Raw genomic sequence first — 17,930 nt, 5'->3', positions numbered from 1 at the left:
CTCTCACACATCAGCCTGCCAAACTGTGCTGTGTTCTTCCATACACTATAAACACATGAACATTCACCGCTCGAGTAACCCCTTATCTGCCAGACAAGCTGCACTGCATTCTGGGACACTTCTTCTGGAGAAGATACTTTAACTAGTCAAACTGAACCAAGACCAAATTATTAATTACAAAATATTAACTTGTTTGGAAGTATTATAGGAATACTGAATCTAAACTTTAAATGGGTTACACAAGGGCTGGTCCTTCAGCTCGGCAGGAGCACGATTAATATCCATTATAGCCTCCTATGTAGGTGGCCGAATCGGGAGAAGAACGGGGCCTGTGAGTGGGGTTGGTCTGTGCATGTAGTCATCTTACGACAGAATATCTACAGTCACCTTCTGACCACATTCACCAACACATCCGATAATCATCCTATGGATTTTGAATCCTTATCGGGCGTCACAGTTATTTTCAGGCCATATACACTGCAATATTGCAGCATTCATGGTACACATTAAGTACAATTTAACAGTAGGTGACAGTTAACTGCAGTTAAATCAGGAACTAAGTTATACTGGATCCTGCTAAAAATTGTTGCTGTTCAGATGACTGCCAAAGTAAATCCTGGATTATATGTGTCCCTTTTAGGAACAAACGACATATTGGCAACATATAACATTTTACATGAAAACCATGGGTGGGATATAAAACCAGCTTTTGCCAGGAGCAGGATTTCTGATCAGATGCAGACTAGTACAGGGGGAATTTAATTGGCCGCGTTACAGTTAAAAGTAACGCTGCCTGCACATTATTACCGTTGTTATGGTAATCGTGCGCCTTATTACGGTAGTTTTAACGCTGGATTTTTGCGAACAGAAAGCCGGGTTAATATTACTGTAATAACGGTAATATCTTTAACGCGGCGGTACTTCGGGGGGAATTGAATTCCCCCCTAGTTGGTGTATTTTGGGCGTATGTCACTAATTGTGTAATGCATCTCCCAAATCTAAAGGTTACTTTGTATCATGCCATAATGTCACCTTTTTACTGCTTAGTTTCACTCCCATATTGTGCAAGACTCCCCTAGAATACACAGCAGTTCCTTCACTCCGGAATCTGCTTTTGATAAATAACAGAGAACACACAGAACTCCTGTTAATCTGTAAAACTAGTGGCCAAAGTTGCATGTGAACATTGTGGAATGCGTTTAATGTGCAGCCCCAATGAAGCCTCCTGTTTATTACATACAATAAACAAGACGCTGTGTAATCACTTCTCTTTGTCAGCGGTGGATTACGGTATAACCAGAATGCATTTAAACAGAGCTTCAGGTGCCCACGGCCAGGTGATTAAACATGGGAACAATCTACATTTCCAGAAATATCGCCCAATAAAGGCTTCATTCACCAATACTTAAAGTTGCGTTTTATAGGACAAACCCAACATATTTATAAGAATTCCATGAGGTCCGTGTGGTTTATTGCATCACAGTGCTATGCTGGCATTCATTTAAGTTAATGGACCACAGTGAGAGACCGCTCTGTTGTAAAGATTACGGGTGACTGGTTTGTTACATGGGCAGTTGTATATACCCCTGTCCTGAAATGGGACTCAACTCTGCTCCCTTCCTTTCTGTACATCCAGCCTGTATTCACTTACAATCTGGACACATATCAGGAACGAAAACCCCTCACCCCTCTCTAGTATGAGCGTGATCTTATCGGTAGAGCACAGCCAGCATCTCTCCATCTCCCCAGCTTGGCTGTCTCTGCTCTCATTAAGACTTGTTTATAAACCAAGAGATATTTTTAGTTTCCGGCTTACGGTCGCTAGGGCAGATTCCTCTGAGGAACAGGGCGTGAGTGGGGGGAGCTGGGAAAGGGGTTATATAAACTGTGGGAAATGTGTGCCTGACCCACGGGGGTTTAATCCTTTTAACCCCAACGTGGCACTGTCAAGCTCAGATTTATGATATCATAATCTAGTGCTAATAATCTAGTGCTTTTAGGATGTGAATGGTACAGTCATCTAGTAGTCGGTTTACCAGCTGTTTATTGTATTTCTGTAATTAATTTTGTATGTCCCGAGGGATAGATAGAACAACTTGTAATTTTGTATCAGTAACTGTTCTTTTTGCATCGGAGATGTTTGAAATGTAAATAAAAATCCTACAATACCCAGATTGAAGAAGTGCGCACACCCCTAAACTAATACTTTGTGGAAGCTCCTTTTTCTTTTATTATATTAGTGAGTCTTTTTGAGTAAGTCTCAATCATCTTCACACACCTGGACTTTGCGCTTCTACCCCTCTCCTCTTGGTCATTACACAATTTTTCAATGAGATTGAGGTCTGGGCTCTGACTGGGCCATTCTATCTTCCTTTACAGAAGCCATTCCTTGGTTGACTTAGATGTGTGCTTTGGATCATTATCATTTTGGAAGGTGAAATTCCTCATCGGCTTTGACAGAGGCCAGCAGGTTTTTCGTCAAAATATCTTTATATATGGTGCTATTCATTATGTTTTCTATCATGACTAGAGGCCTTGTCCCAGCTGAAGAGAGGCAGACTGGAAGCCAGACGTTGCCACCACCATGCTTCACCGTAGGCATGGCGTTCTGTGGGGTCACTCGCCATCCCTTCACTGCTGACAGGCGTATGCTAATTACTATTAAACATGACTCTGAATGTGATTGGTTAAATCTGAACACAGCTACAGCCCCATTATGAAAGGGTGCGCACACATTGTCCATTATTCACTTGATTTTTGTTGGTTGACTAGGAAGCAAGATGATCCTGATATTTATTTTATAAATATAAACACCTCTCTCTGTGAGGTCCTAGCAAGGTAGAGACTTTCCCAAAAACAGCCCTAGTGATTTAATATGAAGACTAAACCATGCCAAGTAAATCAGGAGATATGATTGTAGAAAGGAATACATTCGGAGAATGGAATATGACCATTGTAACAACATTAAGGAGTCTATTTATCGATGTGAGATAGGACTTACAATACATCTATGGGTTACCGCTAGCGATTGCCGGTGGTAGCTCCCTCTGACTTACAGGTTCGCCCCAGGTTCCTATTTAAGAAGGATCCTGGCGGTACGTCTCTGGATGGTGATAGCGGAGGGTAAAAAGAAAGATATCCTAGATAACTGGACAAGAATGGCACTTGTCAGAGACTACTGTGCTGCCAGCTGTGATACTGAATGTACTACAAAAGCCGGGAGCTGTGATGGAAGATAATGTACATGTGTCAATAATCTACAAGTCAATCCACAAAAAGGGCCTTTATGGGAGGCTGAATAACCCATATCCTTGCAGTAAAGAGTTTGCAGCATCTTCCTGGTGGTATTTTGCAGAGATGTGGCAGAAAGCCAAGGATTGACTATCTTCTCAGGATCAATGGAAAGATAAATGTTGGACATTACAGACCAATCTTGTACTCTGCAAAAAAACGCTCAAACTAGAGAGGAAGTTTGTCCTTCAAAACTCTATGGCAAAACCTGAACCTGCTGTCACCACTTAGAACTGACCCAATTTAAGCAATTTTGCAAGGAGGAATGGGCAAATATCACTCCATACCATTGTTTATGGAGACCTATCCAAAAAGACTATTGACTGCAATAGTGGCCAGAGGTGACTCAATGGAGTAGTGACCAAGGGGGAGGAAAACTGATATTAATGATAAAAAAATTATTATTTTTTTATGGGTGACTGTTTTCTTTCTGTCTTTGTGGGGACTAAATGTGTCACATAAATAAAAATTCCAGTTATATAGTATAAAGATGTAAGGATCATATGAATAAAGGATGGGGCTGAATACTTTTTCAGAGCACATTATAGGCACATATCTATAGGCCTTACATGTGAGTGAGTTCTCTGTACAGCGCTGTGGAATTAGTGGTGCTATATAAATAAATGGTGATGATGATAGTTAGTGCTCATTCTGCATTTTACATTAAATAAGTAAGTGGACATCTCAGACTGGAGATATCTGCCTTGAGAGGCCAATTAAAACAACCAGAGTGGAATATTGTGATACTGTTGATTAGTAGTTTAATAAAGTCTTGTAAATGTCACCCACATACCTTGCAATCCAGCTGTTCAGTGTGCTCACTGACTGAGAGGATATGTTAGATATTTGGGCATGTATGTCTAAATGACACGGACCTCAATGATTTGTACTGCCATGTGTAGATGGGGATCAACAGGTAACTTGGCTTTTCACAATAACCTGTCACATCCAATCCAGTCGAACCATTTTTATTTTTGTCAGGTACAGAACTGATTTTGTGCCCACAGTGGTACGTTTTGTGAAGAGAATAGACATCAGTCTATCAGACATAAAGGAGAAATGTTAGTTCTAGCTACATGTATATTTATTTATGTGCTACATAAGTCATTTGAGAGAGTAATGTTGATCAGTTAAGGAGCTGAAGTTTTTGGACTAGAACCATAAAATATTTTGTGTATATATTGTGGATAATGACATAATCTAATAATCTTATATTAGGGAGAGAGTTCCACGGTTATGTTATGCATTATATTGGCTTGTATTATATCCATGTGCTTACGACTCCATTAGTCTGAGTGAATGGTATAAATCTCAGTGTCTCTGGAGACGGACTACCCTTGATGCTCCTGAACTAAGTGTCTTCACAGACACAATCAATATGTTCCTATAGATCCAATTACAAGTTAATACTTCCTATAGTGATGTAAATGGCTGCAGCATCCCTTAATAGAGTAAAAAGTATTTTTAAAAATGTTTAATGCAAGTTCACATCAGGATGTTATGAAAAAGTAAAGATCAGACGAATTATTTATGTATGTAACTATGTAGGGAAAAAAACATATCTCACAAAGCATAAAGAAGATATTATATAAGACTATGTATCATTTAAACAAAACATGGTCCCGCAAACCTTTTAGGGTGGATCTGTGACTCTAATTACGTCACCTAGGTATTACGCTTCCCCACATTCATTCTAGTGGTTAATGTCCCACTGAACATTGTATTACAGCTTAGATTTGCAAACTTACATATGACCCCCAACACTTCTGGGATTTTTTGGTCTTAGTGTGCAAAAACCAAACAAGTAGCGTATAACTACGGATACCCTGAGGCTGGTCTACAAGCTACTGACTCATGGGGGGTAGGGGGGTACTGACTTTTTCACACATGGCAAAATCTGTATGTGTTATTTGTTGCACAGGATTAGATTAATAAAATTGTTGGACTAGCTTGTTTTATTTCCTGATATGTTAAAACAAATATAAACAAAGGTAGTCTAGAAAAGACTTAACACAATAAAACGTGCTAGAGCACACTCAGGAGAAAACATTTGCACAGTCAGCAGAATAAGATGACAAAATGTAATTTAGATATATTACTGAAACGGAAAAACAAAGGGAGGAATAGTGAGGCTTAAAACTGGAGGTGGCGGATATGTTGTAGCAGACAAAGATATTTTAAAAGTACATAAATATCTATTTTTTTGCTCTGTTTTTACTTTTGCTGTTTCATAAGTCACCTACACTAGAAGGGACAGATATACCTACTTGTACTATAGATATATTTACTACAGCAGAGGTGTTAGTAGAACTCTAAAGTTCTGGGGTAAAAGTCACTAGACCATGATGCGATACAATTAAGTGTACTGCTCGCAGCGCCATTAGCCAAACTTCTAACCATGGCCGCTAAGAGGGGGGAGGGGTACTATTTGCCAGGGCCTGGGCATGCCAGGGGACCTTACCCGGGCCCTCACTGCCGACGGGATATTTGTTTCTTTTTTTTAACTTTATCTTTTTAATCTGTTTGACTTTTTTTTGTTTTTGCGTGGGGGGGGGTTAGACACCTGCACCGCTATCATGTGAGTATACAAATACTCACATGATGGCGGCTCTGGCGTCTTCCCCCCTCCTTGCGTGATGAGGAGGGGGGGAAGGAGGAAAGGCACAGTTTGGTGATGAAGAAGAGGGGGGAGAAAAAGGCACAGTTTGAAGGGGGGGGGGAGAGAAAGGCACTGTTTGGTGATAAAGAAGAGGGGAGTAGCAGCACTGCACATAGTGTTGAAGGGGTGCCAGGTGAAGGGGGGGGGAAAGCAGCATGGAGGGCGCAGTGTGATCATAAGGGGACATAGCGTGGTTGTGATGAAGGGGCACTGTGTGAGGTAGGTGGTGGCTAATTAATGGGTGGTATTTTGCTTGTGGGTGATGGTGGGGCAATGTAATTGTGGGGACTATTAATTTAAGATGGGGTGGTTTGGGGGCTATTGAATGTGGGGGTGAGTTTGGGGAGAATGAGGTCTATTTATTAAATGTGTCTATGAATTATTTAATGGCAGGTATATTTCTGAAATGTAAATACTATTAACTTATTGCTGGGGCTGTTTGTAGGGAGAGAAATAGGTTTATTTATTAAATGGGAATACTATTATTTTAATGTTGGAGCTAGAGGAAGGCCTAATTATTAATCGTGGGTGGTATTGATTTAACACCGGGGCTGTTTGGAAAAAAATTGGGAACCTTTAGATAATTCCAAATAGGGCCCCCAACATTTCAGGATTCAGACAAGCCGCAACTAAAGAAACCTGCAGCCACAGGTGGTGAAAGTGAAAGGAACAGGTAGGAGAGAGCAGTAGAGTGTGTGAAATGTTGTGATTCTAGTGGGACAATGCCAATTTTTGGTGAACGTTCTGCCCAATGTAAGGTGCAGGCCAAGACTGTGAACTCTTTATATATACACACTGCATTCTTTCTATATTACAAGGTGGTGCTAGATGTCCTGAAAGTCAGGAGTGCTTGGACATATGTCATGGCCTGGCAAATTCAGGGCCTAGTGATTTTGACCTGCTAGCCACATGCCCAATGATGCATAGCCACACCCCCAATTGTATGACCATTTCCACTACTGCGCACATTTTTAAAGCGTGCTCGACTATAAGGGAGGTCCCATGAAGTTGTTGTCTTACCGGGGCCCTGAATTCCTCTTGGCAGCCCTGCTTCTAACCAATCGCTGGTGACAAGTGTAATTCATTCCAGGTGACTGGAGATCAGCTAATACAGTTCTACTACACAAATAGGGCAGTCGGGCAAAATATAACTATTGCTAATCATTGGTAGAGAAATTCACAGAATCCCTTAAAAAATTAATTGATGACTACTCGTATTCAAACAATTTGCAAGATACCAGACAGCACAGATTAGATATTTGGCATTTGATACTCAAAGCTGTGATAAATTAATTCACAAACCAAAAATCCTTGGATTTGATTGAAAGACAGTGGAATAGATAAAGGTTTGGTTACCAGTCAGGAGACGGAGTGTTATAGTCCTTGGTGCAAGCTTTGAGGATGGGACCGTAACCAGCAGAGATCCTCAGGGGTCAGTCCTGGCTCCTCTTGTTTCATGTATTCAGTTATATTACTTGTGGCTTACCAGGGAAGGTGTCTTTTTACAGATCATACATATATTTGGAACACAGAGTTAAGAACAAAAAATGGTAAATCAAATGTGTAGTTTTCTAGAGTATATAGACAATTGCACTAAAGTGTGGAAACTTCAATTCAATACGATGAAACGTAAAATAGTATATACATAAAAGCCCAAAAGCAGAATATAGAATGAGTGGTCTTGTAATGTCAACAACAGAGAGGACCTGTAGTTCTAGCATCAGATAAGATGAAGGTCAGAAAGTATTGGTGTCACCAGTAGAAAAAGCTGGTAGAGTACTTGGTTATATAGGAAGTGGTATTAGAAGCAGGAGAAGGGAGGATATGAGGTAAGATCTCACCTTCAGTACAGAGCCAGACTAATCCCCATATGGTCCTAAACAAGAAATTGTCCCTGACAAAATGCCTTTCCTGTATGATTACCCTGCACCATTAAGCTTTACTTTTTGTTGGTGTATGGGGAGGGTGCCAGCAGCTACCATGGCCCTGCTTCTTACCCCTTGCTATCCGGGTCTCTATCTTAGAAGGTTGCTCTGTTGTGATTGGTAGTTAAGCAGCAGCAAGTTGCCGAACTACCAATCACGGCACAAACAGCTTGAGGCCATACGTCCCGCTCCCGCATCTTGCTCACTGGGCCGATGCCTATGTTGGCATCATTAGCAGTGCAGGGACTCTACCTCCTGTCGGCTGAAGTGTAGTAGGGTTAGGGTGGAGCAGTAGCTGAACACCCTGGGGGCCCATCAGGCAGTGAAGCAGAGTTGGCGGGTATGTAAGCAGTAGGCATCAACGGGAGTGGGAGGAAGAAACAATTCCTGAAAAGGGCCCACAGTAAATAAGCCCCTTTGTTACCATAACCAGATTTAATGTTCTGATTTTTTTTAAGTGGCCACTGCATCCTAGGCTATAGCTTATTGTGATCTAGCCCATCTCCAAAAAGACATTAATAAAATAGAATGGTAAATGGCAGCATAACAAAACTAACCAGTAAATATTTTACCATGCGTGTATGCCCTTGCTGTGCCCAACGCCTTCTCTGTGCCCCCATCCCCACCAACCTAACGGTGGAGAAACACTGTGAATTTGCGACTCTCTCATCCATATTTGCCTGGGTACACGGACATCTTTACCCTCTATTATCATGTAGCTCAGTGGTACTGGGCATGCCTTTTGCACCCATTAAGTCAGCATTCATTCTATGATCCCTTCCATTGGAAGAAATACTGCATTTTTTAGAGGGTAACAAGCCACTTTATTGCACATTTATAATTTTAACACTTACATTTTTTAATAATTGTAATTTGCTACATTTTAGCCAAATTCTCAATAAAATATCTGAAAGATTACCAGAACTATTCCATCAACTGCAAAATAATTTTACATATGCGTATTATTGCTCAATGGGCTCATTGTCCCTCTCACACCAATCTTTTTGGACACAACCGTTTAATTACTTATATGATCTACAATTCTAGATGTTAAACTAATTTTCTGATAACAATCCAGCGTGATGACTCGCTCTCCCAGACATTAATACCCCTGTTACAATGTGCGGAGTGAGTTCTTCAGGTTCACCATATTACCAAACATTCATTTATTATACAGTAAAATATATATCTCCTAATGTCTGTCGCAATGAATGTGCATATTATTTTCCCCTCCTCTCATTCAGTGTAATAAAGGCTGGGTAAGGGTTTAACATGGGGTGGGGTAATGAGGCCAAGCGTGTTATTTAATTAACTTTGCAATGAACTGCTGGGGAAGCACGTGCTGGCTCTGGAGGGCACTAACAAATGTCCTCTCAGCTGGCCTAATTGTCTGGGCAGAGCGGAGCCTTTATCTCAGCTTAGTGGGGTGTCTATGATCTGTGTCTGATGACTGGGTGGGATCCATTGTGTGTCTGTCATAGGAGGGGCAGATACCCACCGCCCTTTGACACAGAACAAGAAGTAGATTCTTTCCACGCTTCTGCACGGCTGAAATCCTTCATTCCAGCTGAATTTCTGTCTGAGTTCAGTGTATGCTGCTATTGTGGATCTTTATTCTACCAGAGGCATTTCAGCATTTGCAGACTCTATTCTTATGAACAATTTTTTCTATTTGTAAGATTTATATATACTCCTATGTCTGTACCATCTCACAACACACTTCAACACGACCATGAAACTGGGCACTTAAATTATTTATAAACCGTAATGCAGACATGCTAAAGGCAAAGAATCATTTTATGGGCTTAGTTTTTGGCTAGGGAGAACGCGAAGACAGACTATAGATTCTATAGACACTTAGAAAACTATCGATCACACTTCTGTTCCCAGACACAGACATTATGTGAAGAATGATCAATGACCGATTAAAAACTGGCAGCATCTGAATTCTCCAAACTATAGGCGAGTATTGCTTAGGGGACACATCAGCTGTCTAGGTGCATATTCCCTGGAGCCTGATATACACTTATGTTGTAATAACTGCTTGGTGGTTGGTTAGTGAGAAATGCTCACAGGCCTTTTAAAAGCCCATTAGACTCTGGTCACTTACTCTTCTAATATGTGTAATAATGTTCCTACAGCTTCAAAGCAGAATATGTCACAGAGATCAGGAAACTGAACAAATCCCTCCCTCTCTTCAGAACTTGATAATTAGTAAAACTAATTCACAGGCTCTGACATTCTAGATAATGGTCCAAGTGTCACCAGTTTGGTTTCCTCCCCACACTCTGGAACAGCCTGAGATATCTTGGGGGGATCCAGGTCAGGGGGGGGGGTTGATCTACAAACCATGTCAATCCCAAGGACATGTGGTGGTCCATGGTCATTATTCACTTCTAGATAGTGTTATCATTCTTCTTACATCTCTACAGAGTGTGAACTGTGGTTTATCATGCAGAAGGCTTTGAACAATCATGTTATAGACCGGTGGGATAGTTAACCCTTCACTATAAGTAAAAAAAACCTTATTGTAAGACATTGACATTTGTTCATTTTTCCACACAGAATCTATGACTTGCACCATACACCGCACAAACAATAAACATTGTGTCCTTGTACATGTGAGCTGGGAATGATGTGTATGTGGTGAAAAGAATGTTTGTCTTCTCGTGAGTGCTCATAGCAGCCACTGCCATTCTTACATATGAGCGAGAGGAGGTGTAACAGATATTTGTCTGCTGCAGGTGTTGGGTTCTCCGGACCATTGCACAGCTTAGTTACTGAAATATACAATCATTTCCAGGGAGACTTTGCTGCTGGGCCGAACTAAACTTGCCCCTCATGATTCTGTCTCAGTGGACCTTGCCGTACTGCAGTCATTTCATATTTAATTCAACTAGAATGGAATTGTCTAGCATTTGAAATATTCTACTGTAATATATAGGAAAATTGGGAGTAATAGTATCTAAGGCTGGGTACACACTGGAGTGTTTTCGTCCAATAATCGAGCAAATTAGTCGACATACGATTGTTTGGTCAGAAGTCGGGTTAGTGTGTATAGTGACACAATGGTAAAAAGTCATTCCAAAGTGTCGATTAAGCGGCTCATTTGGTTGGTCGTACTGTTTAATGTTTTCCGACCAATCACCTAATGATCATGTAGTGTGTATGCACTCATGTTCATGATCCCCATAGAGGTTACAGAGTCGGGCTCTTTTCAGCCGATGCTAGCAAAGAATGTCCTTGTGAATAATGTAGAGAGTGCTGTAGAATGAATAATTCATTTGTTCGTTCTGAGACAGAATATTTCATTTCAGAGTCACAGAAGCTAACGAAATTCATTAGGACATGTGGATAGCTGTAACAAGGAGTTTTAATCAGTGTGACAATGAATGAATATTGTGCTGTCATTCTCTGAAGATTAGAGGACCAGATGAAGGACCATGTGAAGAGCACAGATCTGAAGGTAAATCGTGTCAGTGTGTATGGATGAATCGTCAGACTGATCGGACATTCAGTCATGGGTTCAATCATTTGAAATAACATGTCGGTCGGAAAATTCTTCAGTGTGTACCCACCCTAACATGCAGAATAAGGTTTATTTCATTATGTAGTTGGTAAATAATAATGTCTCCAGGAAACAAGTTTTCCAAGGACAAATCATTAAAACCTGGGAGTGTCCCAGGAATTTAGGGAGAGCTGGCAGCTACTGTCCAGTAATATTCTGTAATCCAACAATCAGTCTAACAAATAGTCTCTCCACCAGTATGGGGGATATGGCAACGTTTATGGCCTTGTCTGACTGACAGAAGACCCAACTTCTGAGTGTTATTAATCACCTGCCCAGCAGGGGGTAGTATTAGTGCAATTTCATTAATTTAACCCCCAGGCTGCTGGTTGGTGTGGCAGAACATTGCTCCTCCATATGTTTTGATCCCCTGCAGGAAGAAGCAGTTAATTGGGAGTGAGGGGTCACTGATGACCTTTTGAGGGGGCTGCATTCAGTAGCAAGGTGAAGGTGTCTGTAAAAGTTTACCAATTAATCCCCATTGGCAGCTAAGCAGCAGCTACCAGTGCCATATTTCGGAGGAAGAAACAGCCCTGAATTATACATGTGTGTTTTGGTTTATTTGAAAAGACACAACATGTTTAAGCATAAGCGTCCTATAACACAGTAGGTATACAGGAATAACATATTAAGGGTTGGGCAGAAGTCCATTTTGTTTACATTTTCTTTTTTTTTCCGCATAAAATATGTTTTTTGTTGTTTTTTTTTACTGCACACGCACACTAAAAATGTGTACAAGTCTGTATGCGTGTGGTTTTTCCGTATCCCTGATTTGCATCGCCTGGCCGAATACACAGGGAACGATCAAACGCTAAAGAGCCTAACTCAGACCTTTTCCTGGCCCGCAGTGTTGGATGATCCTGTGAAGGTTGCCAGTGGCTTGAGTGCCCCAAGCTCATGCTTCCCTCAGGTCTTTGCTAGTAGTTAGGGAGCCTTTTCAGCAGATGGCTGTGGACATAGTTTGCCCCTTTTCTCTTCCTATGAGATTGGAGAAGAGGTACTCCCTCGTGGTGGCTTATTTCACCCGTTATCCAGAGGCTGGGCTCTGTTTGCGATCACTGTAGAAATAGCAGTAGATGACTTAATAAGAGTGTTTACCAGAATAGATCCTAATGTTTCGGGCCGCGGCGGTGCCCAGCCGCTGCGACTCTCCTACCTGCGTCCCGGCCGTCGCTATGACGACCGGAACGTCACTTCCGGGGGCCAGCCGATCAACGGCCGGACGCTTCTCTGATCAGCGCCGCATCCCGGCACTATGGGGCAGCCGGGCGCGTGCGCAATCCTGTGGCAAGCCTGCGGGCTAATTTATTTAATCATGGGGCAGCCTGTATGTAATTAGAGAGCTAGGCTCTCATTGGTCCATTTCTGTATTTAAGGCAGGGAGGGCTTAGCCTCCCCGACGGTTATAGCTTCCAGACCTCTGTGTTGCTGCCTGCTGCTGTGCTGTTGGTGTTAAACCTTTTTGACGTCTGTTTGCCATGTATGACCCCTGCCTGTACTCTGGATTTGTCTTTTTGCCTGTGCCCTTGACCTTTTGGCTAGTATCTTCGTTTCTGCTGATTTGCTCCTGACCCCGACCCCTGGCGTGTTTTCTGACGATTCTATCTAGCAAGTGACCCCTGACCTCGGCCTGTTCTCTGGATTCGCTGTCTGCCATAACCCTCTGCTCCTGGGTTCTGCACAGCTGGTACACATCACACGACCCTCTGTAGTCTGCGGCCAAGTCTGTCCCCACCACTAGGGGCTCCAGTGAACACCAGACTGTCAGAGCAGACTCCGGGTGTTGTTGTACTGGCTGGAGGGGTTTCTGACGCCTAACTGATCAGGGAATGCAGTCCAGTTCCTCTGGGCAAAGTGTGGCTCTGTACTGCCCACTACCACTCACGGAGTAACGGACTGTGTGAGTACTTCTATAGGACTCTGCAGCATATGTGTCCTCGGAGAGGGTAGACTGGGAGCACATCTCCCAAGCCTATGTATGATCTGGAGATGCTGCTGGAGTCTACTGGTTTCTCGCTCTTTGAGTTCAGAATCCAGGGCCTCGTGGATCTGTGCTGAGAAGCAGGCCAAGCAGATGACTTGACCACCACACCTGAGCTACAGTTTTTGAGGGAGAGCCAGACCTCAACAAGTTCCAGGATGCATTGGCCTGATCATACATGGTCTTAAAACACCTGAGTGGCAGCAACTATTTAGTGTAATTTGCTGAAAATGGTAGGCGACAAAGCATGTTTGTATAGTAGAAGCATTAAGACTTACCACTGTCTAGTGAAGTCGGAAGCAGTGTGTAGCTGCTTACCAGGGGAGGTAATGACTCACTATTTGAGCTCCTCAGGGATGCCAATGGTGAGGGTGGTGCAGAAGAGATATACTAGGGCAAATGGCTCTGTACCCCCACAGAGGGGGCAGCTAAAGTCCTTGCTACAGTCCTTTTTTGATTAGCTGTTCGGTAGGAAACCAGGCAGAACTTTGTATCGCTGGTGAGCATAGTTCAAATTAGACATCCTGTTCACCGGGTTTCTCAAGAGGCTAGGGAAAGCCTACCCTGGTGAGATGTACAGGAGATGCTGACAATAAGTGGTATCCAGGCATCTTACAGGCCTTTCACTGTCAGGACATAAGAAAAGAAAATAGCAGAAACTTGTGTCTTTGTCCCTTGTTTTTTTTTTGTTTTTTTTTTTGCAATCTATTTTTGTAAATGAAGATGGTCCGAGTGTGTTACCATCACTTCCCTCATACTAAGCATCTGGCTAAAAGACTTGGCACTAAATGAAAAGCTTTCTCATGTGCTGTTCCAATTGCCAAACTTCACAGAATATTTTTTCCCATCTGCTTATTTAGTGGATTCTTTAGAGAAGCAAAACAGTGACCAAGCTCAGTGCTGCCTGGGCACAGCTTTTGTTTTTTTTACTTTGAGGCTGAGGAACAGCTTCCCCGCACTGGCCGAGAGATCTGCCTTGAACCCCAGCAGGATACTTCACAGAAGGTCCATCTCTAAGCTGCCCCATACACATCCTCCACATGAAGGTCTCACCAGTCAGCGGATTCGTGTGAATATGAGCATATGTGAGATACTGTTCCCCCACTGTGTAGTAAGGATATTACATGTCAGCAGGAGTTCCGTACCTCAGGCCAAATGCTTTATTATTTATTAAATGTTTTGCTACAATCCACTTGCTGTTTAATTATGTAACTTATGTTCTGAATTAGAGAGAGGGCAGCTGTGTTGTATTTTTGAGGTGAGTGCACCTGTGAAGGGCTGGTATGGATGTATTAGTGCTTGGTGAAAGATTCACATAATCTGATTTGTTAGATCATGTGACCAGCAGTTCTCTCCTAACAAGTCACAGGCAGTGACCTTGCATGGACACCACAATTTATACCTCAGTTATCGGAGCTACCTGGTACTGAATTACTGTTACCAACCCAGCATATTTGACGTTTGATTGCTTGTGACCCAGACCCTCTGCCAGGTTGGTCTGTTTTGCATCTCCTTGGATTGGATTCTGATCTCTGCCTGTGTGCACATTTCTACTATCAGCAGTCACCTTGTTTTGGCCTCTCTTGTAGTAAAAAAAAGCAACTCTCATCCATTTTTTTCATGCCTTTTGTAAATTGTTAATTTAAAGTTCTTTGAGTGATGCTGGGGAGACTCAGACAGGTTCATCAGACCCTTTTAACGCAGACAAGACACCATAGCCAAACAATTCCAAATCCTGCCTCAGAATTAGGATGGATCAATGTCGTTTTAATTTCCCAAAAGGTGTCTATGCATCAAGGAGGACCCAGCATCCCGGAATCTTTGAGCTACACTTGATAATTTGTTTGCCTTGTGCATTAAGACTGATCTCTTCTTGGTTATGTTCTCTGAAATAGAGAAGTATCGTTTCAGGAAACCCACATTTCATTTGGATCCTAATTTCCAACCCACCTAAGGGGTTGGTCCTGCAGAATAACTTTGGCTTAGATAATGTATCTAAACATAGACCCAATCAGTGTGCTTAGAAACTTGAAAGTCTAGTGGGAGTCACCGAGGTTACATTAGGAGAAGGTAACTTCTACTAAAGTAAAATAATAAATCTGGATTTTGGAGGAGCTGGAAACTTTGTTGAATGCCTAGTTCAAAATCTGGGAATCCCACAGTACCTTGGAAAAACCCTTGGCTCTTAGTGCTATTGATGGAAGTCTTAGAAACTTTTTTAAATTGAATAGGACCCCTGTGCTATTACCCTTCATATAGGTGTTTACATCCTTCTACAGCAGGGGTCGCAACCCCCGGCACACCGGCGCTGAAGCTGCTTCAGTAAAGTAGCTGATGACGGCCGAAACAAAGCTTCTGCGCATGCGCAGATGCTCAGTTTTGGCCATCACCAGCTACTTTACTAAAGCAGCTCCCGGGTTTCTGGAGGACGAATCTCCAAAGATAAGTAAGAGCAGCAAATTGAGGGGCACTGTGACTTTCTGGTGGTATCTGTGGCATATTATAACATTAAGAATAGTATGAATTGGGGGCACAGCTATGAGGCATGATACGAACTATGAACCGGGGCACTGCTGTGTAGCAGAATGTTTTTTTGCTGGTACCGTTATTGTTAATATGACAGTAGCCTCATAAAATGAGGTGTGTGTGTGTGTGTGTGTGTAATAAAAATATATATATATATATATATATTGTATGTATTATAGATAAAAATACAGGGCCCCCAAGAGGGGGGCAGCTACAAATTGCCCAGACCTGCCTGGGGGGGCCTGAGGCCCCACTGGAGACCTATCTTTTTTTAAAAAAAACAAAACAAAAAATATTTTAAAAGTACTGTTTTTCTTTTTTTTAAAGTAAGTAAGGGAGTGTTGACAATCACAGGGCTATACATTAAGTATAAGTAAAATAACATTAAAACTATTTCCTCAACCTGTTTTGCAATAAGCTTCATCAGGAGTGTTGTGAATAGACTTCTGATGTAGTGATTAGGCAGACTGCAAAAGATAAATATACCAGTTAACCCTCCCTCTAACATCACATCTTGGCTGTTATTTGCCGTGTGCTTTTTGTAATAATTTTTATGCATTATGTTTTCTAATTTGTTTCTACAACTTGAAATATAAACCCCAATCCCTCTATCTGCCAGAATGCAGATGGTCCTGAAGAGCAGATCGAGTTAAGTCTCATCTAGCGGGCAATATCTTCCTGGTGCGTTTCACTGACCCTGATCTTTATTAATGTCCCTCTCTATGTCCAATTGCACTTTTATACTTCTGCATTATGGACTGTGACCGAGTGCTGCACGGTGGTGCTGGGTGTGATGTCAGACGCCGTGCACTGGGCCGGGCTCCCATTCGTTGCTGTGAGTCAGCCCCCTGGTTGCTGTCACAGCTCAGGACCACCCTCTTCCCCCAGCTCCTCTCCCGGGCAGGACAGTGATCAGAGCGGAGGATAACAAAAGACAGGGTAGGAGGCAGCTGAGCGCTCTGCTCATAGACCAGGAGGAGGGAGGACCCGGGACCAGCCAGACTCAGCCATGAAAGCTGCACTAGACATTAAACCCACCATCACCATCATTAAAACGGAGAAAGCGGAGTATGAGACGTACTCCTGCGGCGGTAAGTGCGCGCTGCGCTCTTTGGATGACACCGCCGGCACACGGGGGGTTAGTGGGGATACTCCCGTTCACTATTGCCCCACTGGTGAAAGAACCCCTTAAACTGGCCAATACTTTAATCTGATGCATTGAAATAGTTTGTGCCAAGAGACTATATTGCTCTGCTATTTTAACTCTTTATTTATCGGGGCATCATGGAAACGGGACATTGTATATTGATGGACAATAGAATGATAAAAGGCTGATTTGTGTCATTGTGGTAATAGTAACAAGGCTGTCACACTACGTGAGTTGGAGGCACATTGTTCATTGAGATTGTAGTGGATACAAGTATTGCCCTTTGAGAGGTATTGGGGTATCTGCAGTGTAATAGTCGCCGGGAGGTTCTCACACTTGCAACACCAGTGAATGGGTTTTTGTTACAATGAAATGAATGTTATTCTCAGCCAGCCTGTTACTTGCACATCTCAGGAGATGCTGGTCCTGTAAATGTGCCTTCAGGGAAAGGCTAGAGATAAAGAGATTACTGTAATCTGATTAGTTTCTCTGTGATAGCCTGAGATCCCTTATCTGATCCTTGCTTCAGTCAGGGCAGGCTACAGCTACACATGGCCATTACTGGACTGTGAGTACAGTTCAGGGCCTGAGTACAGCTGCTGCACAACCTCTTGGCTCATACTGCCATCAAGTTCTGCAGCACATCTGCTGCTTACTCTACTTTTCAAGTGTTTGAGCTTGTCTAGTTTTTCCTGTACCATCTGGAAGGCTGGGCTAAATGATTTATTTGCCCCTATGGAATGTACATACTGCACTATAACGTGTTTTGTGTATAATATAAAAACACGATTGGATGTTCTAAAACTTTGTAAGGTGAAGCAGAACCCAGCTGG

The 17,930-nt window shown here is 42.5% G+C and overlaps 1 protein-coding gene and 1 long non-coding RNA gene across 6 annotated transcripts in view; one reads left to right on the top strand and one right to left on the bottom strand.

The window, feature by feature from the left end:
• The window catches only part of LOC142107229 (uncharacterized), a 341,539-nt gene that overhangs the window by 1,596 nt on the left and 322,013 nt on the right, over positions 1–17,930 (bottom strand). The window lies entirely within an intron of this gene.
• ETS1 (ETS proto-oncogene 1, transcription factor) overlaps positions 1–17,930 on the top strand; it is a 223,620-nt gene that overhangs the window by 182,393 nt on the left and 23,297 nt on the right. Inside the window, exon 1 of one of the 2 annotated variants that reach the window (XM_075190494.1) lies at positions 16,841–17,041. The exons of the other annotated variant lie outside the window; for it this stretch is intronic. Within the exon in view, the coding sequence (XP_075046595.1) occupies positions 16,960–17,041 (82 nt within the window). The 5' untranslated portion in view covers positions 16,841–16,959. Of the gene's footprint in view, positions 1–16,840; positions 17,042–17,930 lie in introns of those variants that run through there. 2 annotated transcript variants of the gene reach the window in all.

This window comes from Mixophyes fleayi, chromosome 11, assembly GCF_038048845.1.
Source record: "Mixophyes fleayi isolate aMixFle1 chromosome 11, aMixFle1.hap1, whole genome shotgun sequence".
NCBI classification, from domain to species: domain Eukaryota; kingdom Metazoa; phylum Chordata; class Amphibia; order Anura; family Limnodynastidae; genus Mixophyes; species Mixophyes fleayi.
This window is presented reverse-complemented; position numbering and strand designations above follow the sequence as displayed.